This window comes from Physella acuta, unplaced genomic scaffold (genome assembly GCF_028476545.2).
Source record: "Physella acuta isolate Inbredline_101_S28 unplaced genomic scaffold, ASM2847654v3 ptg000223l, whole genome shotgun sequence".
NCBI classification, from domain to species: domain Eukaryota; kingdom Metazoa; phylum Mollusca; class Gastropoda; family Physidae; genus Physella; species Physella acuta.
The window spans coordinates 447111-465783 of NW_026731742.1; the positions used below are offsets into that span (position 1 = coordinate 447111).

The following is an 18673-nucleotide window of genomic DNA, read 5'->3' on the forward strand; positions in this document are numbered from 1 at the left end:
TGTGCTCTAATCATTGTATGATTTCTTTAGTCGATCAGGAGATATTGTTGAGCCAAAAGTTTCTTGTGTGCTCTAATCATTGTATGATTTCTTTAGTCGATCAGGAGATATTGTTGAGCCAAGACTAAAAGATCAGTGGTTTCTGGACTGTAGGAGCTTGTCACAGAGGGCTATACAGGTAAGTTAATTACTGCCACATGTGTACAGGTAAGCTAATTGTTGCTACGTGTGTACAGGTAATCTAATTACTTCCACAAGTGTACAGGTAATCTAATTACTGCCACAAGTGTACAGGTAGTCAACTGTCACTAAAACCAATGTCCTTTCCCTCAGGTTGTGGAGTCGAAGCAGCTGAAGATTTTCCCAGACTACAACAAAGCCATTTGGTCAGAGTTTCTTAACAAAACTATGTGAGATGTTTACTTAATCTTTTAAAATTAATTTAATCAAGGTTTTCTTATTAAACCATTAAGATTTTGCTCTATTAGGCACATATTGTTTGCATTCATTTGTTGAACAATTATTTTATCAATGCGATTTTATTCTATTTGAAAAAAATTTAATACTAGAAAATTTATTTTAATGAATAGTCTAACTCAGGGGTCTCCAAACCTTTCAGTCTGAGGGCCACATTAACTATCAAATTTCAGTTCGGGGGCCAGTTTCTTCCAGGCGTGTCTTTAATTTTTCTAGGCAAAGTTCCTCAGCCATCACCAGCAAACGTTTTTTTCCGTGGACAAAAAAGATCGCGGGCCGGATGAGAGGACCTCGCGGGCCGCATTTGGCCAGCGGGCCGTAGTTTGGAGACCCCTGGTCTAACTGTATGTGTAGTAAAAGGTCTAACTTGGTATGCAATATTTTTTGTAGTTATTTATAAATCTGTGTGTAAGATACTTACTTACACCTAATGTTGACTGACCACCTGGTGAAATGTTGACTGACCATCTGGTGTAATGTTGACTGACCACCTGGTGTAATGTTGACTGACCACCTGGTGTAATGTTGACTGACCACCTGGTGTAATGTTGACTGACCACCTGGTGTAATGTTGACTGACCACCTGGTGTAATGTTGACTGACCACCTGGCGTAAAGTTGACTGACCACCTGGTGTAATGTTGACTGACCACCTGGTGTAATGTTGACTGACCACCTGGTGTAATGTTGACTGACCACCTGGTGTAATGTTGACTGACCACCTGGTGTAATGTTGACTGACCACCTGGTGTAATGTTGACTGACCACCTGGTGTAATGTTGACTGACCACCTGGTGTAATGTTGACTGACCACCTGGTGTAATGTTGACTGACCACCTGGTGTAATGTTGACTGACCACCTGGTGTAATGTTGACTGACCACCTGGTGTAATGTTGACTGACCACCTGGTGTAATGTTGACTGACCACCTGGTGTAATGTTGACTGACCACATTACTGTAATGTTGACTGACCACCTGGTGTAATGTTGACTGACCACCTGGTGTAATGTTGACTGACCACCTGGTGTAATGTTGACTGACCACCTGGTGTAATGTTGACTGACCACCTGGTGTAATGTTGACTGACCACATTACTGTAATGTTGACTGACCACCTGGTGTAATGTTGACTGACCACCTGGTGTAATGTTGACTGACCACCTGGTGTAATGTTGACTGACCACCTGGTGTAATGTTGACTGACCACCTGGTGTAATGTTGACTGACCACATTACTGTAATGTTGACTGACCACCTGGTGTAATGTTGACTGACCACCTGGTGTAATGTTGACTGACCACCTGGTGTAATGTTGACTGACCACCTGGTGTAATGTTGACTGACCACCTGGTGTAATGTTGACTGACCACCTGGTGTAATGTTGACTGACCACATTACTGTAATGTTGACTGACCACATTACTGTAATGTTGACTGACCACCTGGTGTAATGTTGACTGACCACCTGGTGTAATGTTGACTGACCACCTGGTGTAATGTTGACTGACCACCTGGTGTAATGTTGACTGACCACCTGGTGTAATGTTGACTGACCACATTACTGTAATGTTGACTGACCACCTGGTGTAATGTTGACTGACCACCTGGTGTAATGTTGACTGACCATCTGGTGTAATGTTGACTGACCACCTGGTGTAATGTTGACTGACCACCTGGCGTAAAGTTGACTGACCACCTGGTGTAATGTTGACTGACCACCTGGTGTAATGTTGACTGACCACCTGGTGTAATGTTGACTGACCACCTGGTGTAATGTTGACTGACCACCTGGTGTAATGTTGACTGACCACCTGGTGTAATGTTGACTGACCACCTGGCGTAAAGTTGACTGACCATCTGGTGTAATGTTGACTGACCACCTGGTGTAATGTTGACTGACCACCTGGCGTAAAGTTGACTGACCATCTGGTGTAATGTTGACTGACCACCTGGTGTAATGTTGACTGACCACCTGGTGTAATGTTGACTGACCACCTGGCGTAATGTTGACTGACCACCTGGTGTAATGTTGACTGACCACCTGGCGTAATGTTGACCTTGTGTATCTACCAGGGACTGGTGCTTGTCCAGACAACTTTGGTGGGGACACAGGATACCTGTCTACACCTGCACAGTAAGTTTCTCACAGGATACCTGTCTACACCTGCACAGTAAGTTTCTCACAGGATACCTGTCTACACCTGCACAGTAAGTTTCTCACAGGATACCTGTCTACACCTGCACAGTAAGTTTCTCACAGGATACCTGTCTACACCTGCACAGTAAGTTTCTCACAGGATACCTGTCTACACCTGCACAGTAAGTTTCTCACAGGATACCTGTCTACACCTGCACAGTAAGTTTCTCACAGGATACCTGTCTACACCTGCACAGTAAGTTTCTCACAGGATACCTGTCTACACCTGCACAGTAAGTTTCTCACAGGATACCTGTCTACACCTGCACAGTAAGTTTCTCACAGGATACCTGTCTACACCTGCACAGTAAGTTTCTCACAGGATACCTGTCTACACCTGCACAGTAAGTTTCTCACAGGATACCTGTCTACACCTGCACAGTAAGTTTCTCACAGGATACCTGTCTACACCTGCACAGTAAGTTTCTCACAGGATACCTGTCTACACCTGCACAGTAAGTTTCTCACAGGATACCTGTCTACACCTGCACAGTAAGTTTCTCACAGGATACCTGTCTACACCTGCACAGTAAGTTTCTCACAGGATACCTGTCTACACCTGCACAGTAAGTTTCTCACAGGATACCTGTCTACACCTGCACAGTAAGTTTCTCACAGGATACCTGTCTACACCTGCACAGTAAGTTTCTCACAGGATACCTGTCTACACCTGCACAGTAAGTTTCTCACAGGATACCTGTCTACACCTGCACAGTAAGTTTCTCACAGGATACCTGTCTACACCTGCACAGTAAGTTTCTCACAGGATACCTGTCTACACCTGCACAGTAAGTTTCTCACAGGATACCTGTCTACACCTGCACAGTAAGTTTCTCACAGGATACCTGTCTACACCTGCACAGTAAGTTTCTCACAGGATACCTGTCTACACCTGCACAGTAAGTTTCTCACAGGATACCTGTCTACACCTGCACAGTAAGTTTCTCACAGGATACCTGTCTACACCTGCACAGTAAGTTTCTCACAGGATACCTGTCTACACCTGCACAGTAAGTTTCTCACAGGATACCTGTCTACACCTGCACAGTAAGTTTCTCACAGGATACCTGTCTACACCTGCACAGTAAGTTTCTCACAGGATACCTGTCTACACCTGCACAGTAAGTTTCTCACAGGATACCTGTCTACACCTGCACAGTAAGTTTCTCACAGGATACCTGTCTACACCTGCACAGTAAGTTTCTCACAGGATACCTGTCTACACCTGCACAGTAAGTTTCTCACAGGATACCTGTCTACACCTGCACAGTAAGTTTCTCACAGGTCACCACTTGCACAAAACCAGGTCACCACTTTCACAAAACCAGGTCACCACTTTCACAAAACCAGGTCACCACTTTCACAAAACCAGGTCACCACTTTCACAAAACCAGGTCACCACTTTCACAAAACCAGGTCACCACTTTCACAAAACCAGGTCACCACTTTCACAAAACCAGGTCACCACTTGCACAAAACCAAGTCACCACTTTCACAAAACCAGATTATTAGGTATATAGAATTGTTTGATCCTGAAATGTGTCCATAGGCCAGCAAACAAAGAACGTGTGCCATGTCAGAAGAAGAGGCCAAGAAAAAACTCAATTCTTCATCCGTTACTCAAGGTAGGTCAAATATTTGACAAAGTCACACTAGATTGTTTGGTTAAAGCAGGGGTCTCCAAACTTTTCTTCCCTGAGGGCCGCATTAACTATCAAATATAAGTTCGGGGGCCAGAGTTTCTTCCATGCATCTCTTCGGGGTGGCGAATGTCTAACCCCCCCCCACCCCCACCCCCTCCCTCAAATATATACAAATTGTTCTTCACGTATTTCAATCTTGAAAATTTTTGTTTACACAGGTATGTTGTTCCAAAATTTGAAAGGTACTGTGATGCAAAAGTTTTGCACACAAAGCTACATTTCCTAATTGTTTTGAATTTTCTGGGCAAAGTTGCTCAGCCACCTCCAACAAAAAATGTTTTCCCGAGGACAAAAAGATCTCAGCAGGCCGGATGAGAGGACCTCGCGGGCCGCATTAGGCCTGCTGGCCGTAGTTTGGAGACCCCTGGTTTAAAGTGTTAATCAATTGGACTAGTTGATAATAAATCTAGTTGATAGTAAATTTATTTAACTGTAAATCTATTTGACAGTAAATTGATTTGAAAGTAAATCAATTTGACAGTAAATCTAGTTGACATTAAAGCTAGTCAATAATAAATGTAGTTGATAATAAATCTAGTTCTAGATAAAGATGTTACTGTTTGTTCTAGATGAAGATGTCACTGTTTGTTCTAGATGAAGATGTTACTGTTTGTTCTAGATGAAGATGTTACTGTTTGTTCTAGATGAAGATGTTACTGTTTGTTTTAGATGAAGATGTTACTGTTTGTTTTAGATGAAGATGTTACTGTTTGTTCTAGATGAAGATGTTACTGTTTGTTCTAGATGAAGATGTTACTGTTTGTTCTAGATGAAGATGTTACTGTTTGTTCTAGATGAAGATGTCACTGTTTGTTCTAGATGAAGATGTTACTGTTTGTTTTAGATGAAGATGTCACTGTTTGTTCTAGATGAAGATGTTACTGTTTGTTCTAGATGAAGATGTTACTGTTTGTTCTAGATGAAGATGTTACTGTTTGTTCTAGATGAAGATGTCACTGTTTGTTCTAGATGAAGATGTCACTGTTTGTTCTAGATGAAGATGTTACTGTTTGTTCTAGATGAAGATGTTACTGTTTGTTCTAGATGAAGATGTCACTGTTTGTTCTAGATGAAGATGTTACTGTTTGTTCTAGATGAAGATGTTACTGTTTGTTCTAGATGAAGATGTTACTGTTTGTTTTAGATGAAGATGTCACTGTTTGTTCTAGATGAAGATGTTACTGTTTGTTCTAGATGAAGATGTTACTGTTTGTTTTAGATGAAGATGTTACTGTTTGTTCTAGATGAAGATGTTACTGTTTGTTCTAGATGAAGATGTTACTGTTTGTTCTAGATGAAGATGTCACTGTTTGTTCTAGATGAAGATGTCACTGTTTGTTCTAGATGAAGATGTTACTGTTTGTTTTAGATGAAGATGTCACTGTTTGTTCTAGATGAAGATGTTACTGTTTGTTTTAGATGAAGATGTTACTGTTTGTTTTAGATGAAGATGTTACTGTTTGTTCTAGATGAAGATGTTACTGTTTGTTCTAGATGAAGATGTTACTGTTAATTCTAGATGAAGATGTTACTGTTTGTTCTAGATGAAGATGTTACTGTTTGTTTTAGATGAAGATGTCACTGTTTGTTCTAGATGAAGATGTTACTGTTTGTTTTAGATGAAGATGTTACTGTTTGTTTTAGATGAAGATGTTACTGTTTGTTCTAGATGAAGATGTTACTGTTTGTTCTAGATGATGTTACTGTTAATTCTAGATGAAGATGTTACTGTTTGTTCTAGATGAAGATGTTACTGTTCTAGATGAAGGTGTTACTGTTTGTTCTAGATGAAGATGTTACTGTTCTAGATGAAGGTGTTATTGTTTGTTCTAGATGAAGATGTTACTGTTTGTTCTAGATGAAGATGTTACTGTTTGTTCTAGATGAAGATGTCATTGTTTGTTTTAGATGAAGATGTTACTGTTTGTTCTAGATGAAGATGTTACTGTTTGTTCTAGATGAAGATGTTACTGTTTGTTCTAGATGAAGATGTTACTGTTTGTTCTAGATGAAGATGTTACTGTTTGTTCTAGATGAAGATGTTACTGTTCTAGATGAAGGTGTTACTGTTTGTTCTAGATGAAGATGTTATTGTTTGTTCTAGATGAAGATGTTACTGTTTGTTCTAGATAAAGATGTTACTGTTTGTTCTAGATGAAGATGTTCTAGATACCTGGTTCTCCTCCTCCTTGCTGCCCTTTACTAGCCTTGGCTGGCCCCAACAGGTAACCTTTGAACTTTTTTTCTATTAACCCTTTGAGCCCGCCAGGCCGGTAAACCGGCTTCAACAATAGGCATATATGTCCGAAAAGCCGGTTTTCCGGCCCGATGAAATAGCGTCATATTCCTAGCGGCCGGTATACCGTCTAATTAAATATAATTAGCAGAAGACTGACTAAAACTGCGCATATGTCTTTTTAGTGCGTGATTATGATTCTAAAAATAGATTTTAGGAAAAGTGAAAGTGTTTACATTTCGTAGCAATGCCGCTGAAACGAAAAGCTGATCCACAGCCATCGACTTCAGCATATAAAGTTGGTGCAAAAGATGAAGCAAAAGACCGAAATATCAACAAAAGAAGTAGAATGACTGCATCTCAGGCAATACAACTACTTATTGATTCTGATGAAGAAGATAATATTCCTGGTCTATAGTGTGATGATAGTGACGTTGAATTTGAGACTGAACTCAGTGACATTGATATTGACAGTGACAATGTACGTTATGATGCACGTGGTGCCAAGGACAAAGACTTGCCGAAACGAAAAAAAAACTGTTTACTGGTGCAAAACATGCGAAGTTTTTCTTTGCATCGGGCCCGGCAGTGATAACTGTTTTGAAAGTTATCACACAAAAGTGGACTTCTGGCTATGAACTAGTATGGCCATGTATCAATAATAACAAAACAATTACTAAATGTAAATTGTTTCTTCTATGTTCTATCAAAACAATAATTACGTGTTCATTTTATATACATTGTTCTGTTCATACATTGTAAGCAAATAAAGAATTTCAGAATCTTGCTGCATTGTTATTTGATCCTGAGTCTGGATACCAAATTTGGCTTGATTATCTCAAACGGTTCAAAAGTTATAGGCAAAGTTAGAAGCAGATAAGTGAAAATTGATTTGGCCCTGGGAGCTCAGGAAATGGGAGAAACTAGGCCAGGGAGGCCAGGGCTCAAAGGGTTAAAGACTCCAGATATTTTATTTTCTATTCAAAGACTCCAGATATTTTATTTTCTATCCACAGACTCCAGATATTTTATTTTCTATTCAAAGACTCCAGATATTTTATTTTCTATCCAAAGACTCCAGATATTTTATTTTCTCCCCACAGACTCCAGATATTTTATTTTCTATCCACAGACTCCAGATATTTTATTTTCAATCCACAGACTCCAGATATTTTATTTTCTATCCACAGACTCCAGATATTTTATTTTCTATCCAAAAACTCCAGATATTTTTTTTCTATCCAAAGACTCCAGATATTTTATTTTCTATCCACAGACTCCAGATATTTTATTTTCTATTCAAAGACTCCAGATATTTTATTTTCTATCCACAGACTCCAGATATTTTATTTTCTATCCACAGACTCCAGATATTTTTTTTTCTATCCAAAGACTCCAGATATTTTATTTTCTATCCACAGACTCCAGATATTTTATTTTCTATTCAAAGACTCCAGATATTTTATTTTCTATCCACAGACTCCAGATATTTTATTTTCTATTCAAAGACTCCAGATATTTTATTTTCTATCCAAAGACTCCAGATATTTTATTTTCTCCCCACAGACTCCAGATATTTTATTTTCTATCCACAGACTCCAGATATTTTATTTTCTATCCACAGACTCCAGATATTTTATTTTCTCCCCACAGACTCCAGATATTTTATTTACTATCCAGAGACTCCAGATATTTTATTTTCTATCCACAGACTCTGGATCTGGAGCAGTATTTCCCTCAGCAGATGTTGGAGACTGGCCAGGACATTATGTTTTTCTGGGTTGCCAGGATGGTCATGATGAGTTTAGAACTTACAGGGAAATTACCATTTCATGAGGTGGGTGGGTAGTGGGTTTTATGTGGTGGGTAGTGGGTTTTTATGTGGTGGGTAGTGGGTTTTTATGTGGTGGGTAGTGGGTTTTTATGTGGTGGGTAGTGGGTTTTTATGAGGTTGGTAGTGGGTTTTTATGAGGTGGGTAGTGGGTTTTTATGAGGTGGGTAGTGGGGTTTTATGTGGTGGGTAGTGGGTTTTTATGAGGTTGGTAGTGGGTTTTTATGAGGTGGGTAGTGGGTTTTTATGAGGTGGGTAGTGGGTTTTTATGAGGTTGGTAGTGGGTTTTTATGAGGTGGGTAGTGGGTTTTTAATGGGTTTTTATGAGGTGGGTAGTGGGTTTTTATGAGGTGGGTAGTGGGTTTTTATGAGGTGGGTAGTGGGTTTTTATGAGGTTGGTAGTGGGTTTTTATGAGGTGGGTAGTGGGTTTTTAATGGGTTTTTATGAGGTGGGTAGTGGGTTTTTATGAGGTGGGTAGTGGGTTTTTATGAGGTGGGTAGTGGGTTTTTATGAGGTGGGTAGTGGGTTTTTATGAGGTGGGTAGTGGGTTTATATGAGGTGGAAAGATGTTTTTAAATATTAGGTAAAAGCTTGTTTTGAAAAAACATAAATATATAAATTTGAGTGTTAATTTGAATGAAAAGATGTTGAACTTTGAACTTTCAGATTCTCCTTCATGGTATGGTGAGAGACTCCCAAGGTCGCAAGATGAGCAAGTCATTAGGAAATGTCATCGACCCTCTTGATGTTGTTCATGGAATCACACTCGAGGTAAGGGGACGGAACTCTCACAGCTAAACTTTTTTACTAAACCTTATCTTGTTATGCTAAATAAAATGCATCTAGCATAGGGAAATGATTGTTACTTGTATTACCATACATTCTTGAAAATCAAATCTTATTATAAAAAACTGGAGTAGATGTTTCTAATTGTGTGGTCTGATGTTTCGTCTAGGCCTTGAACCGACGTCTTGAAGATGGTAACTTTGACCCCAGGGAGGTGAGCGTGGCTAGAGAAGGACAGCGCAAAGAATTTCCAAATGGCATCGCAGCTTGTGGGGTTGATGCTCTCAGATTCACTCTTTGTTCCTACAACTTCAAAAGTTAGAACAAATGTCATGCAAGGACTTAATGTTCTAGACATCAATGTCAACTTTATGTTCTAGATGTAAATGTCAACTTTGTGTTCTAGATGTAAATGTCAACTTTATGTTCTAGATGTAATTGTCAACTTTATGTTCTAGACATCAATGTCAACTTTGTGTTCTAGATGTAAATGTCAACTTTATGTTCTAGATGTAAATGTCAACTTTATGTTCTAGATGTAATTGTCAACTTTGTGTTCTAGATGTAAATGTCAACTTTATGTTCTAGATGTAAATGTCAACTTTGTGTTCTAGATGTAATTGTCAACTTTGTGTTCTAGATGTAAATGTCAACTTTATGTTCTGGATGTAAATGTCAACTTTATGTTCTAGATGTAAATGTCAACTTTATGTTCTAGATGTAAATGTCAACTTTATGTTCCAGACATGAATGTCAACTTTATGTTCCAGACATGAATGTCAACTTTATGTTCCAGACATGAATGTCAACTTTATGTTCCAGACATGAATGTCAACTTTGATGTGATGAACGCAGAAAGCAAGATGAGGTTCTGCAACAAGATCTGGCAGTCTTTCAAGTTTATTTTCTCTAAGCTGCCTGCGGACTTCTCCTCGCCCCCAAAACTTGAGGTTAGTTATTGAAAACTTGAGGTTAGTTATTGACAACTTGAGGTTAGTTATTGAAAACTTGAGGTTAGTTATTGAAAACTTGAGGTTAGTTATTGAAAACTTGAGGTTAGTTATTGACAACTTGAGGTTAGTTATTGATAACTTGAGGTTAGTTATTGACAACTTGAGGTTAGTTATTGACAACTTGAGGTTAGTTATTGAAAACTTGAGGTTAGTTATTGACAAATTGAGGTTAGTTATTGAAAACTTGAGGTTAGTTATTGACAACTTGAGGTTAGTTATTGATAACTTGAGGTTAGTTATTGACAACTTGAGGTTAGTTATTGACAACTTGAGGTTAGTTATTGACAACTTGAGGTTAGTTATTGACAACTTGAGGTTAGTTATTGACAACTTGAGGTTAGTTATTGACAACTTGAGGTTAGTTATTGACAACTTGAGGTTAGTTATTGAAAACTTGAGGTTAGTTATTGACAAATTGAGGTTAGTTATTGACAAATTGAGGTTAGTTATTGAAAACTTGAGGTTAGTTATTGACAAATTGAGGTTAGTTATGGACAAATTGAGGTTAGTTATTGAAAACTTGAGGTTAGTTATTGACAACTTGAGGTTAGTTATTGACAACTTGAGGTTAGTTATTGAAAACTTGAGGTTAGTTATTGAAAACTTGAGGTTAGTTATTGAAAACTTGAGGTTAGTTATTGACAACTTGAGGTTAGTTATTGACAACTTGAGGTTAGTTATTGACAACTTGAGGTTAGTTATGGACAAATGGAATTCTTTAGGTAAAAACTTGTTGGAGAAACTTGTCAGTCTTGGTCTATGACATTGTTTTATGTCAACATCTGACATGACATTTGTATGCCAACAGCTGACATGACATTTGTATGCCAACAGCTGACATGACATTTGTATGCCAACAGCTGACATGACATTTGTATGCCAACAGCTGACATGACATTTGTATGCCAACAGCTGACATGACATTTGTATGCCAACAGCTGACATGACATTTGTATGCCAACAGCTGACATGACATTTGTATGCCAACAGCTGACCGGTGCGGAGGACGGCACTGACCTCTGGGTCTTGAGTCGACTGAGTCACCTGGTCAAAGTCTGCAACAGTTCCTTCCTGTCACATGACCTTCATCACGCTGTTGGAGCTCTCCAGTACTTCTGGTACCAGGAATTGTGTGACGTTTACCTGGTCAGTTGGGTCATCATTCAGCGTGTGGTGTGGTTGTGTGCGACGTTTACCTGGTCAGTTGGGTCATCATTCAGCGTGTGGTGTGGTTGTGTGCGACGTTTACCTGGTCAGTTGGGTCATCATTCAGTGTGTGGTGTGGTTGTGTGCGACGTTTACCTGGTCAGTTGGGTCATCATTCAGCGTGTGGTGTGGTTGTGTGCGACGTTTACCTGGTCAGTTGGGTCATCATTCAGCGTGTGGTGTGGTTGTGTGTGACGTTTACCTGGTCAGTTGGGTCATCATTCAGCGTGTGGTGTGGTTGTGTGCGACGTTTACCTGGTCAGTTGGGTCATCATTCAGCGTGTGGTGTGGTTGTGTGTGACGTTTACCTGGTCAGTTGGGTCATCATTCAGCGTGTGGTGTGGTTGTGTGTGACGTTTACCTGGTCAGTTGGGTCATCATTCAGCGTGTGGTGTGGTTGTGTGTGACGTTTACCTGGTCAGTTGGGTCATCATTCAGCGTGTGGTGTGGTTGTGTGTGACGTTTACCTGGTCAGTTGGGTCATCATTCAGCGTCTGGTGTGGTTGTGTGTGACGTTTACCTGGTCAGTTGGGTCATCATTCAGCGTGTGGTGTGGTTGTGTGCGACGTTTACCTGGTCAGTTGGGTCATCATTCAGCGTGTGGTGTGGTTGTGTGCGACGTTTACCTGGTCAGTTGGGTCATCATTCAGCGTGTGGTGTGGTTGTGTGCGACGTTTACCTGGTCAGTTGGGTCATCATTCAGCTTGTGGTGTGATTGTGTGCGACGTTTACCTGGTCAGTTGGGTCATCATTCAGCGTGTGGTGTGGTTGTGTGCGACGTTTACCTGGTCAGTTGGGTCATCATTCAGCGTGTGGTGTGGTTGTGTGTGACGTTTACCTGGTCAGTTGGGTCATCATTCAGCGTCTGGTGTGGTTGTGTGTGACGTTTACCTGGTTAGTTGGGTCATCATTCAGCGTCTGGTGTGGTTGTGTGTGACGTTTACCTGGTCAGTTGGGTCATCATTCAGCGTGTGGTGTGGTTGTGTGCGACGTTTACCTGGTCAGTTGGGTCATCATTCAGCGTCTGGTGTGGTTGTGTGTGACGTTTACCTGGTCAGTTGGGTCATCATTCAGCGTCTGGTGTGGTTGTGTGTGACGTTTACCTGGTTAGTTGGGTCATCATTCAGCGTCTGGTGTGGTTGTGTGTGACGTTTACCTGGTCAGTTGGGTCATCATTCAGCGTGTGGTGTGGTTGTGTGCGACGTTTACCTGGTCAGTTGGGTCATCATTCAGCGTCTGGTGTGGTTGTGTGTGACGTTTACCTGGTCAGTTGGGTCATCATTCAGCGTGTGGTGTGGTTGTGTGTGACGTTTACCTGGTCAGTTGGGTCATCATTCAGCTTGTGGTGTGGTTGTGTGCAACGTTTACCTGGTCAGTTGGGTCATCATTCAGCGTGTGGTGTGGTTGTGTGCGACGTTTACCTGGTTAGTTGGGTCATCATTCAGCGTCTGGTGTGGTTGTGTGTGACGTTTACCTGGTCAGTTGGGTCATCATTCAGCGTGTGGTGTGGTTGTGTGCGACGTTTACCTGGTTAGTTGGGTCATCATTCAGCGTGTGGTGTGGTTGTGTGCGACGTTTACCTGGTCAGTTGGGTCATCATTCAGCTTGTGGTGTGATTGTGTGCGACGTTTACCTGGTCAGTTGGGTCATCATTCAGCGTGTGGTGTGGTTGTGTGCGACGTTTACCTGGTCAGTTGGGTCATCATTCAGCGTGTGGTGTGGTTGTGTGCGACGTTTACCTGGTCAGTTGGGTCATCATTCAGTGTGTGGTGTGGTTGTGTGCGATGTTTACCTGGTCAGTTGGGTCATCATTCAGTGTGTGGTGTGGTTGTGTGCGACGTTTACCTGGTTAGTTGGGTCATCATTCAGCGTGTGGTGTGGTTGTGTGCGACGTTTACCTGGTCAGTTGGGTCATCATTCAGCGTGTGGTGTGATTGTGTGTCTGACCCCAGGCTGACCCCCACTGACTTGGGTTTGTGGTGTGATTGTGTCTGACCCCCACTGACTTGGGTTTGTGGTGTGGTTGTGTCTGACCCCAGGCTGACCCCCACTGACTTGGGTTTGTGGTGTGATTGTATCTGACCCCAGGCTGACCCCCACTGACTTGGGTTTGTGGTGTGATTGTGTCTGACCCCCACTGACTTGGGTTTGTGGTGTGATTGTATCTGACCCCACACTGACCCCCACTGACTTGGGTTTGTGGTGTGATTGTATCTGACCCCAGGCTGACCCCCACTGACTTGGGTTTGTGGTGTGATTGTATCTGACCCCACACTGACTTGTCCTCCCCAGGAGGCAGTAAAGCCAGTGTTTAATGGAGCAGACGTGAGACATCAGGAGACCGTCCAACACATTCTCTATCATTGTGCCGAGACCTTTGTACTGGCTGCTGCACCTTTCATGCCATTCCTGTGTGAGGAACTTTTCCAAAGGCTGCCTGCCAGACAGGGGAGGGCAGAGAGTATTTGTGTGGCACCTTACCCACAGCCAGAGCAGGTAGAAATAGATCATTAAATATCCAGTAGGTAGAAATAGAAAATTAAATGGCCAGCAATTATAAATAGAAAATTAAACGGCCAACAGTTATAAATAGAATTGATACATCTGCCCTAAAGTTGTTTGATACATCTGCTCTGTTTACCTTTAGTTCACCTGGTACAACTGTTACCTGGACACATCAATGGCCAAAGTTGAAGAAATTGTCAACCACGCTCTCAGGCTGAGGAAAGATTACAGCATCATGGGCACCAGGTCTAAATGTAAGTCACATGGGCACCAGGTCTAAATATAAGTCACATGGGCACCAGGTCTAAATGTAAGTCACATGGGCACCAGGTCTAAATGTAAGTCACATGGGCACCAGGTCTAAATGTAAGTCACATGGGCACCAGGTCTAAATGTAAGTCACATGGGCACCAAGTCTAAATGTAAGTCACATGGGCACCAGGTCTAAATATAAGTCACATGGGCACCAGGTCTAAATGTAAGTCACATGGGCACCAAGTCTAAATGTAAGTCACATGGGCACCAGGTCTAAATATAAGTCACATGGGCACCAGGATGTAAGTCACATGGGCACCAGGTCTAAATGTAAGTCACATGGGCACCAGGTCTAAATGTAAGTCACATGGGCACCAGGTCTAAATGTAAGTCACATGGGCACCAGGTCTAAATGTAAGTCACATGGGCACCAGGTCTAAATGTAAGTCACATGGGCACCAGGTCTAAATATAAGTCACATGGGCACCAGGTCTAAATGTAAGTCACATGGGCACCAGGTCTAAATGTAAGTCACATGGGCACCAGGTCTAAATATAAGTCACATGGGCACCAGGTCTAAATGTAAGTCACATGGGCACCAGGTCTAAATGTAAGTCACATGGGCACCAGGTCTAAATGTAAGTCACATGGGCACCAGGTCTAATGTAAGTCACATGGGCACCAGGTCTAAATGTAAGTCACATGGGCACCAGGTCTAAATGTAAGTCACATGGGCACCAGGTCTAAATGTAAGTCACATGGGCACCAAGTCTAAATGTAAGTCACATGGGCACCAGGTCTAAATATAAGTCACATGGGCACCAGGTCTAAATGTAAGTCACATGGGCACCAGGTCTAAATGTAAGTCACATGGGCACCAGGTCTAAATATAAGTCACATGGGCACCAGGTCTAAATGTAAGTCACATGGGCACCAAGTCTAAATGTAAGTCACATGGGCACCAGGTCTAAATATAAGTCACATGGGCACCAGGATGTAAGTCACATGGGCACCAGGTCTAAATGTAAGTCACATGGGCACCAGGTCTAAATGTAAGTCACATGGGCACCAGGTCTAAATGTAAGTCACATGGGCACCAGGTCTAAATGTAAGTCTCATCTTGTCTAATCTGATTAAAAAATGTTGGTGCCAAAAGTTGAGTTAGAAAAATTTGACAAACTCAGCAGCCTAGTGAGTTTCTTGTTTGACGGCAGGCGATCCATATGTTCCCCAGAAACATTCCATGTAATGACAATGTTCCCTTGTAATGACAGCCAATGTTCCCGTTCCCTATTGACAGTGTACATCCAGTCAGCCAATGTTCCCTTGTAATGACAGCCAATGTTCCCTATTGACAGTGTACATCCAGTCAGCCAATGTTCCCTTGTAATGACAGCCAATGTTCCCTTGTAATGACAGCCAATGTTCCCTATTGACAGTGTACATCCAGTCAGCCAATGTTCCCTTGTAATGACAGCCAATGTTCCCTTGTAATGACAGCCAATGTTCCCTATTGACAGTGTACATCCAGTCAGCCAATGTTCCCTTGTAATGACAGCCAATGTTCCCTATTGACAGTGTACATCCAGTCAGCCAATGTTCCCTTGTAATGACAGCCAATGTTCCCTTGTAGTGACAGCCAATGTTCCCTTGTAATGACAATGTTCCCTATTGACAGTGTACATCCAGTCAGCCAATGTTCCCTTGTAATGACAGCCAATGTTCCCTTGTAATGACAATGTTCCCTTGTAATGACAATGTTCCCTATTGACAGTGTACATCCAGTCAGACAATGTTCCCTTGTAAATGTAATGACATCCAATGTTCCCTATTGACAGTGTACATCCAGTCAGCCAATGTTCCCTTGTAATGACAATGTTCCCTATTGACAGTGTACATCCAGTCAGCCAATGTTCCCTTGTAATGACAGCCAATGTTCCCTTGTAATGACAATGTTCCCTATTGACAGTGTACATCCAGTCAGCCAATGTTCCCTTGTAATGACAGCCAATGTTCCCTTGTAATGACAATGTTCCCTATTGACAGTGTACATCCAGACAGCCAATGTTCCCTTGTAATGACAGCCAATGTTCCCTATTGACAGTGTACATCCAGACAGCCAATGTTCCCTTGTAATGACAATGTTCCCTATTGACAGTGTACATCCAGTCAGACAATGTTCCCTTGTAATGACAATGTTCCCTATTGACAGTGTACATCCAGTCAGCCAATGTTCCCTTGTAATGACAATGTTCCCTATTGACAGTGTACATCCAGTCAGACAATGTTCCCTTGTAATGACAATGTTCCCTGTTGACAGTGTACATCCAGTCAGACAATGTTCCCTTGTAATGACAATGTTCCCTATTGACAGTGTACATCCAGTCAGCCAATGTTCCCTTGTAATGACAATGTTCCCTGTTGACAGTGTACATCCAGTCAGACAATGTTCCCTTGTAATGACAATGTTCCCTATTGACAGTGTACATCCAGTCAGACAGTGTGGAGTATGTTGAGCTTCTGGCCCACCATGGAACTTGTCTGCAGGCGTTGTCTAGAAGTGATCATGTCACACTAGTTGGAACAGCCACACCTCTCCAGGGATGTGCATCAGTCTTTGTGACCCCCGACCTCAGTGTGCTGGTTGACCTCAAGGTAAGTTCAACAGTCTAACCAGGTGACCCATCAACCAGTCTAACCAGGTGACCCATCAACCAGTCTAACCAGGTGACACATCAGTCTAACCAGGTGACCCATCAGTCTAACCAGGTGACCCATCAGTCTAACCAGGTGACCCATCAACCAGTCTAACCAGGTGACCCATCAACCAGCCTAACCAGGTGACCCATCAACCAGTCTAACCAGGTGACCCATCAACCAGCCTAACCAGGTGACCCATCAACCAGTCTAACCAGGTGACCCATCAACCAGTCTAACCAGGTGACCCATCAACCAGTCTAACCAGGTGACCCATCAACCAGCCTAACCAGGTGACCCATCAGTCTAACCAGGTGACCCATCAACCAGTATAAACAGGTGACCCATCAGTCTAACCAGGTGACCCATCAGTCTAACCGGGTGACCCATCAGCCTAACCAGGTGACCCATCTGTCTAACCAGGTGACCCATTAACCAGCCTAACCAGGTGACCCACAGTTCTCTCTCTGACTTCACCTGGGTACTTTATAGTTATAGACAGCTTAGACACGTCTTGTCTCTAGTTAACTGCCTCACAGGTACACATCAGTTACATAATAATCCCTAACAAGACTTTATGTAAGACGTCACCCTAATCCCCACACCACCCTAGGATGACCCACAGAATCTAATAGATAAAGCTCAATTCTGTATGTGACTGCGGACACCAAAGGAATATAAGAAGAAAATAGACTCCATCATCATAGTGTTATACATTTAAAGTGCTCATTGTCTAAATTAATGATTTAAAAAATTAATATTGAAGGTGTTGTAAAACTATTTTCATTTTTCAAACTTAAAATGATAATTTTCGGTATGTATATCAAACAAAAATTTTTAAAAATGTATCACCTTTCACAAAAATTTTAATTGTGTCTGAAAATTATTTACATTTAGGGGGGGGGGGGGGAATTTACTTTTTATTATGTTGTTTTGGTGTTGGAAAAAAAAAATTACATAATTAGCGGGGATTGATCAAGTGCAATGTTGTAGGTATTTTAAATACTGCCTTTTATTTATTTTATACACTGAACATACCGTTTACTAATTATTTTTTAAAATCAATAACAGTTAATTAAAAAGTCAGCTCCTAAATGTCCTCTGTTTACTTCTTTCCATTTGTGGATAAGCTTGGAGTATTATAATTGTTTGCTATGGCACCTACGTTTGTTTAAGTGAGTGCAAAAAACTACGAATATGTTGGGGTACTAGAGTTGTTTAGAAAGCTCAGACAGGCGGTTCTGCCGGCGCCCCAGCATGGTGCGATTTTTGACGACTAGGGCTAGACCGCGAGCACTTTGTGTTTGGATTGTTTGCTTTGTTTTTGTGTGTGTTTTGGTTTGTTGTGGTTAGGGTAGGCAATGCCAGGTATATGCTGATTACTAAACACACGTCATGGTCCTTCACACATAGTCTTTCACAGAGGCCAGTGCAGGCAGAGGCGTAGCGACCCTTCCCGGCGCCCGGGGACATACTTTCAATTTGGCGCCCCCTTGGGAGCAAATTTTTGATTTGCACCCCGTCCCCCGTCGAACTTTTCATTTGCACCCCCCCCCCCCTCAAACTTTCAATTTGGCGCCCCCCCTCGCTACGCTACTGAGTGCAGGGCTTGGCCTGTTACTTATTTTTAAATTGGAACATGAATCAACTAAAGGAAAATGTATATTAACTTTCTGGTGTCTAGCTGATGAAATGAAAACCAATTTAAAGGATTATGATAATGAATCAAACTTTGAATGTTAACAATAATAGCTCCAATGACAATATTG

General features: G+C 41.8%; 1 protein-coding gene across 2 annotated transcripts in view; it reads left to right on the top strand.

Annotated features, from left to right (window-relative positions):
* The window catches only part of LOC131937824 (valine--tRNA ligase), a 34986-nt gene that overhangs the window by 15151 nt on the left and 1162 nt on the right, over positions 1-18673 (top strand). For both annotated transcript variants that reach the window (XM_059295496.1, XM_059295497.1), the window contains 13 exons: positions 97-178; positions 334-410; positions 2548-2608; positions 4221-4296; positions 6529-6599; positions 8322-8447; positions 9109-9213; positions 9398-9545; positions 10051-10178; positions 11232-11387; positions 13740-13943; positions 14095-14206; positions 16690-16862. In XM_059295496.1, the coding sequence (XP_059151479.1) occupies positions 97-178; positions 334-410; positions 2548-2608; positions 4221-4296; positions 6529-6599; positions 8322-8447; positions 9109-9213; positions 9398-9545; positions 10051-10178; positions 11232-11387; positions 13740-13943; positions 14095-14206; positions 16690-16862 (1519 nt within the window). The remainder of the gene's footprint in view (positions 1-96; positions 179-333; positions 411-2547; positions 2609-4220; positions 4297-6528; positions 6600-8321; positions 8448-9108; positions 9214-9397; positions 9546-10050; positions 10179-11231; positions 11388-13739; positions 13944-14094; positions 14207-16689; positions 16863-18673) is intronic.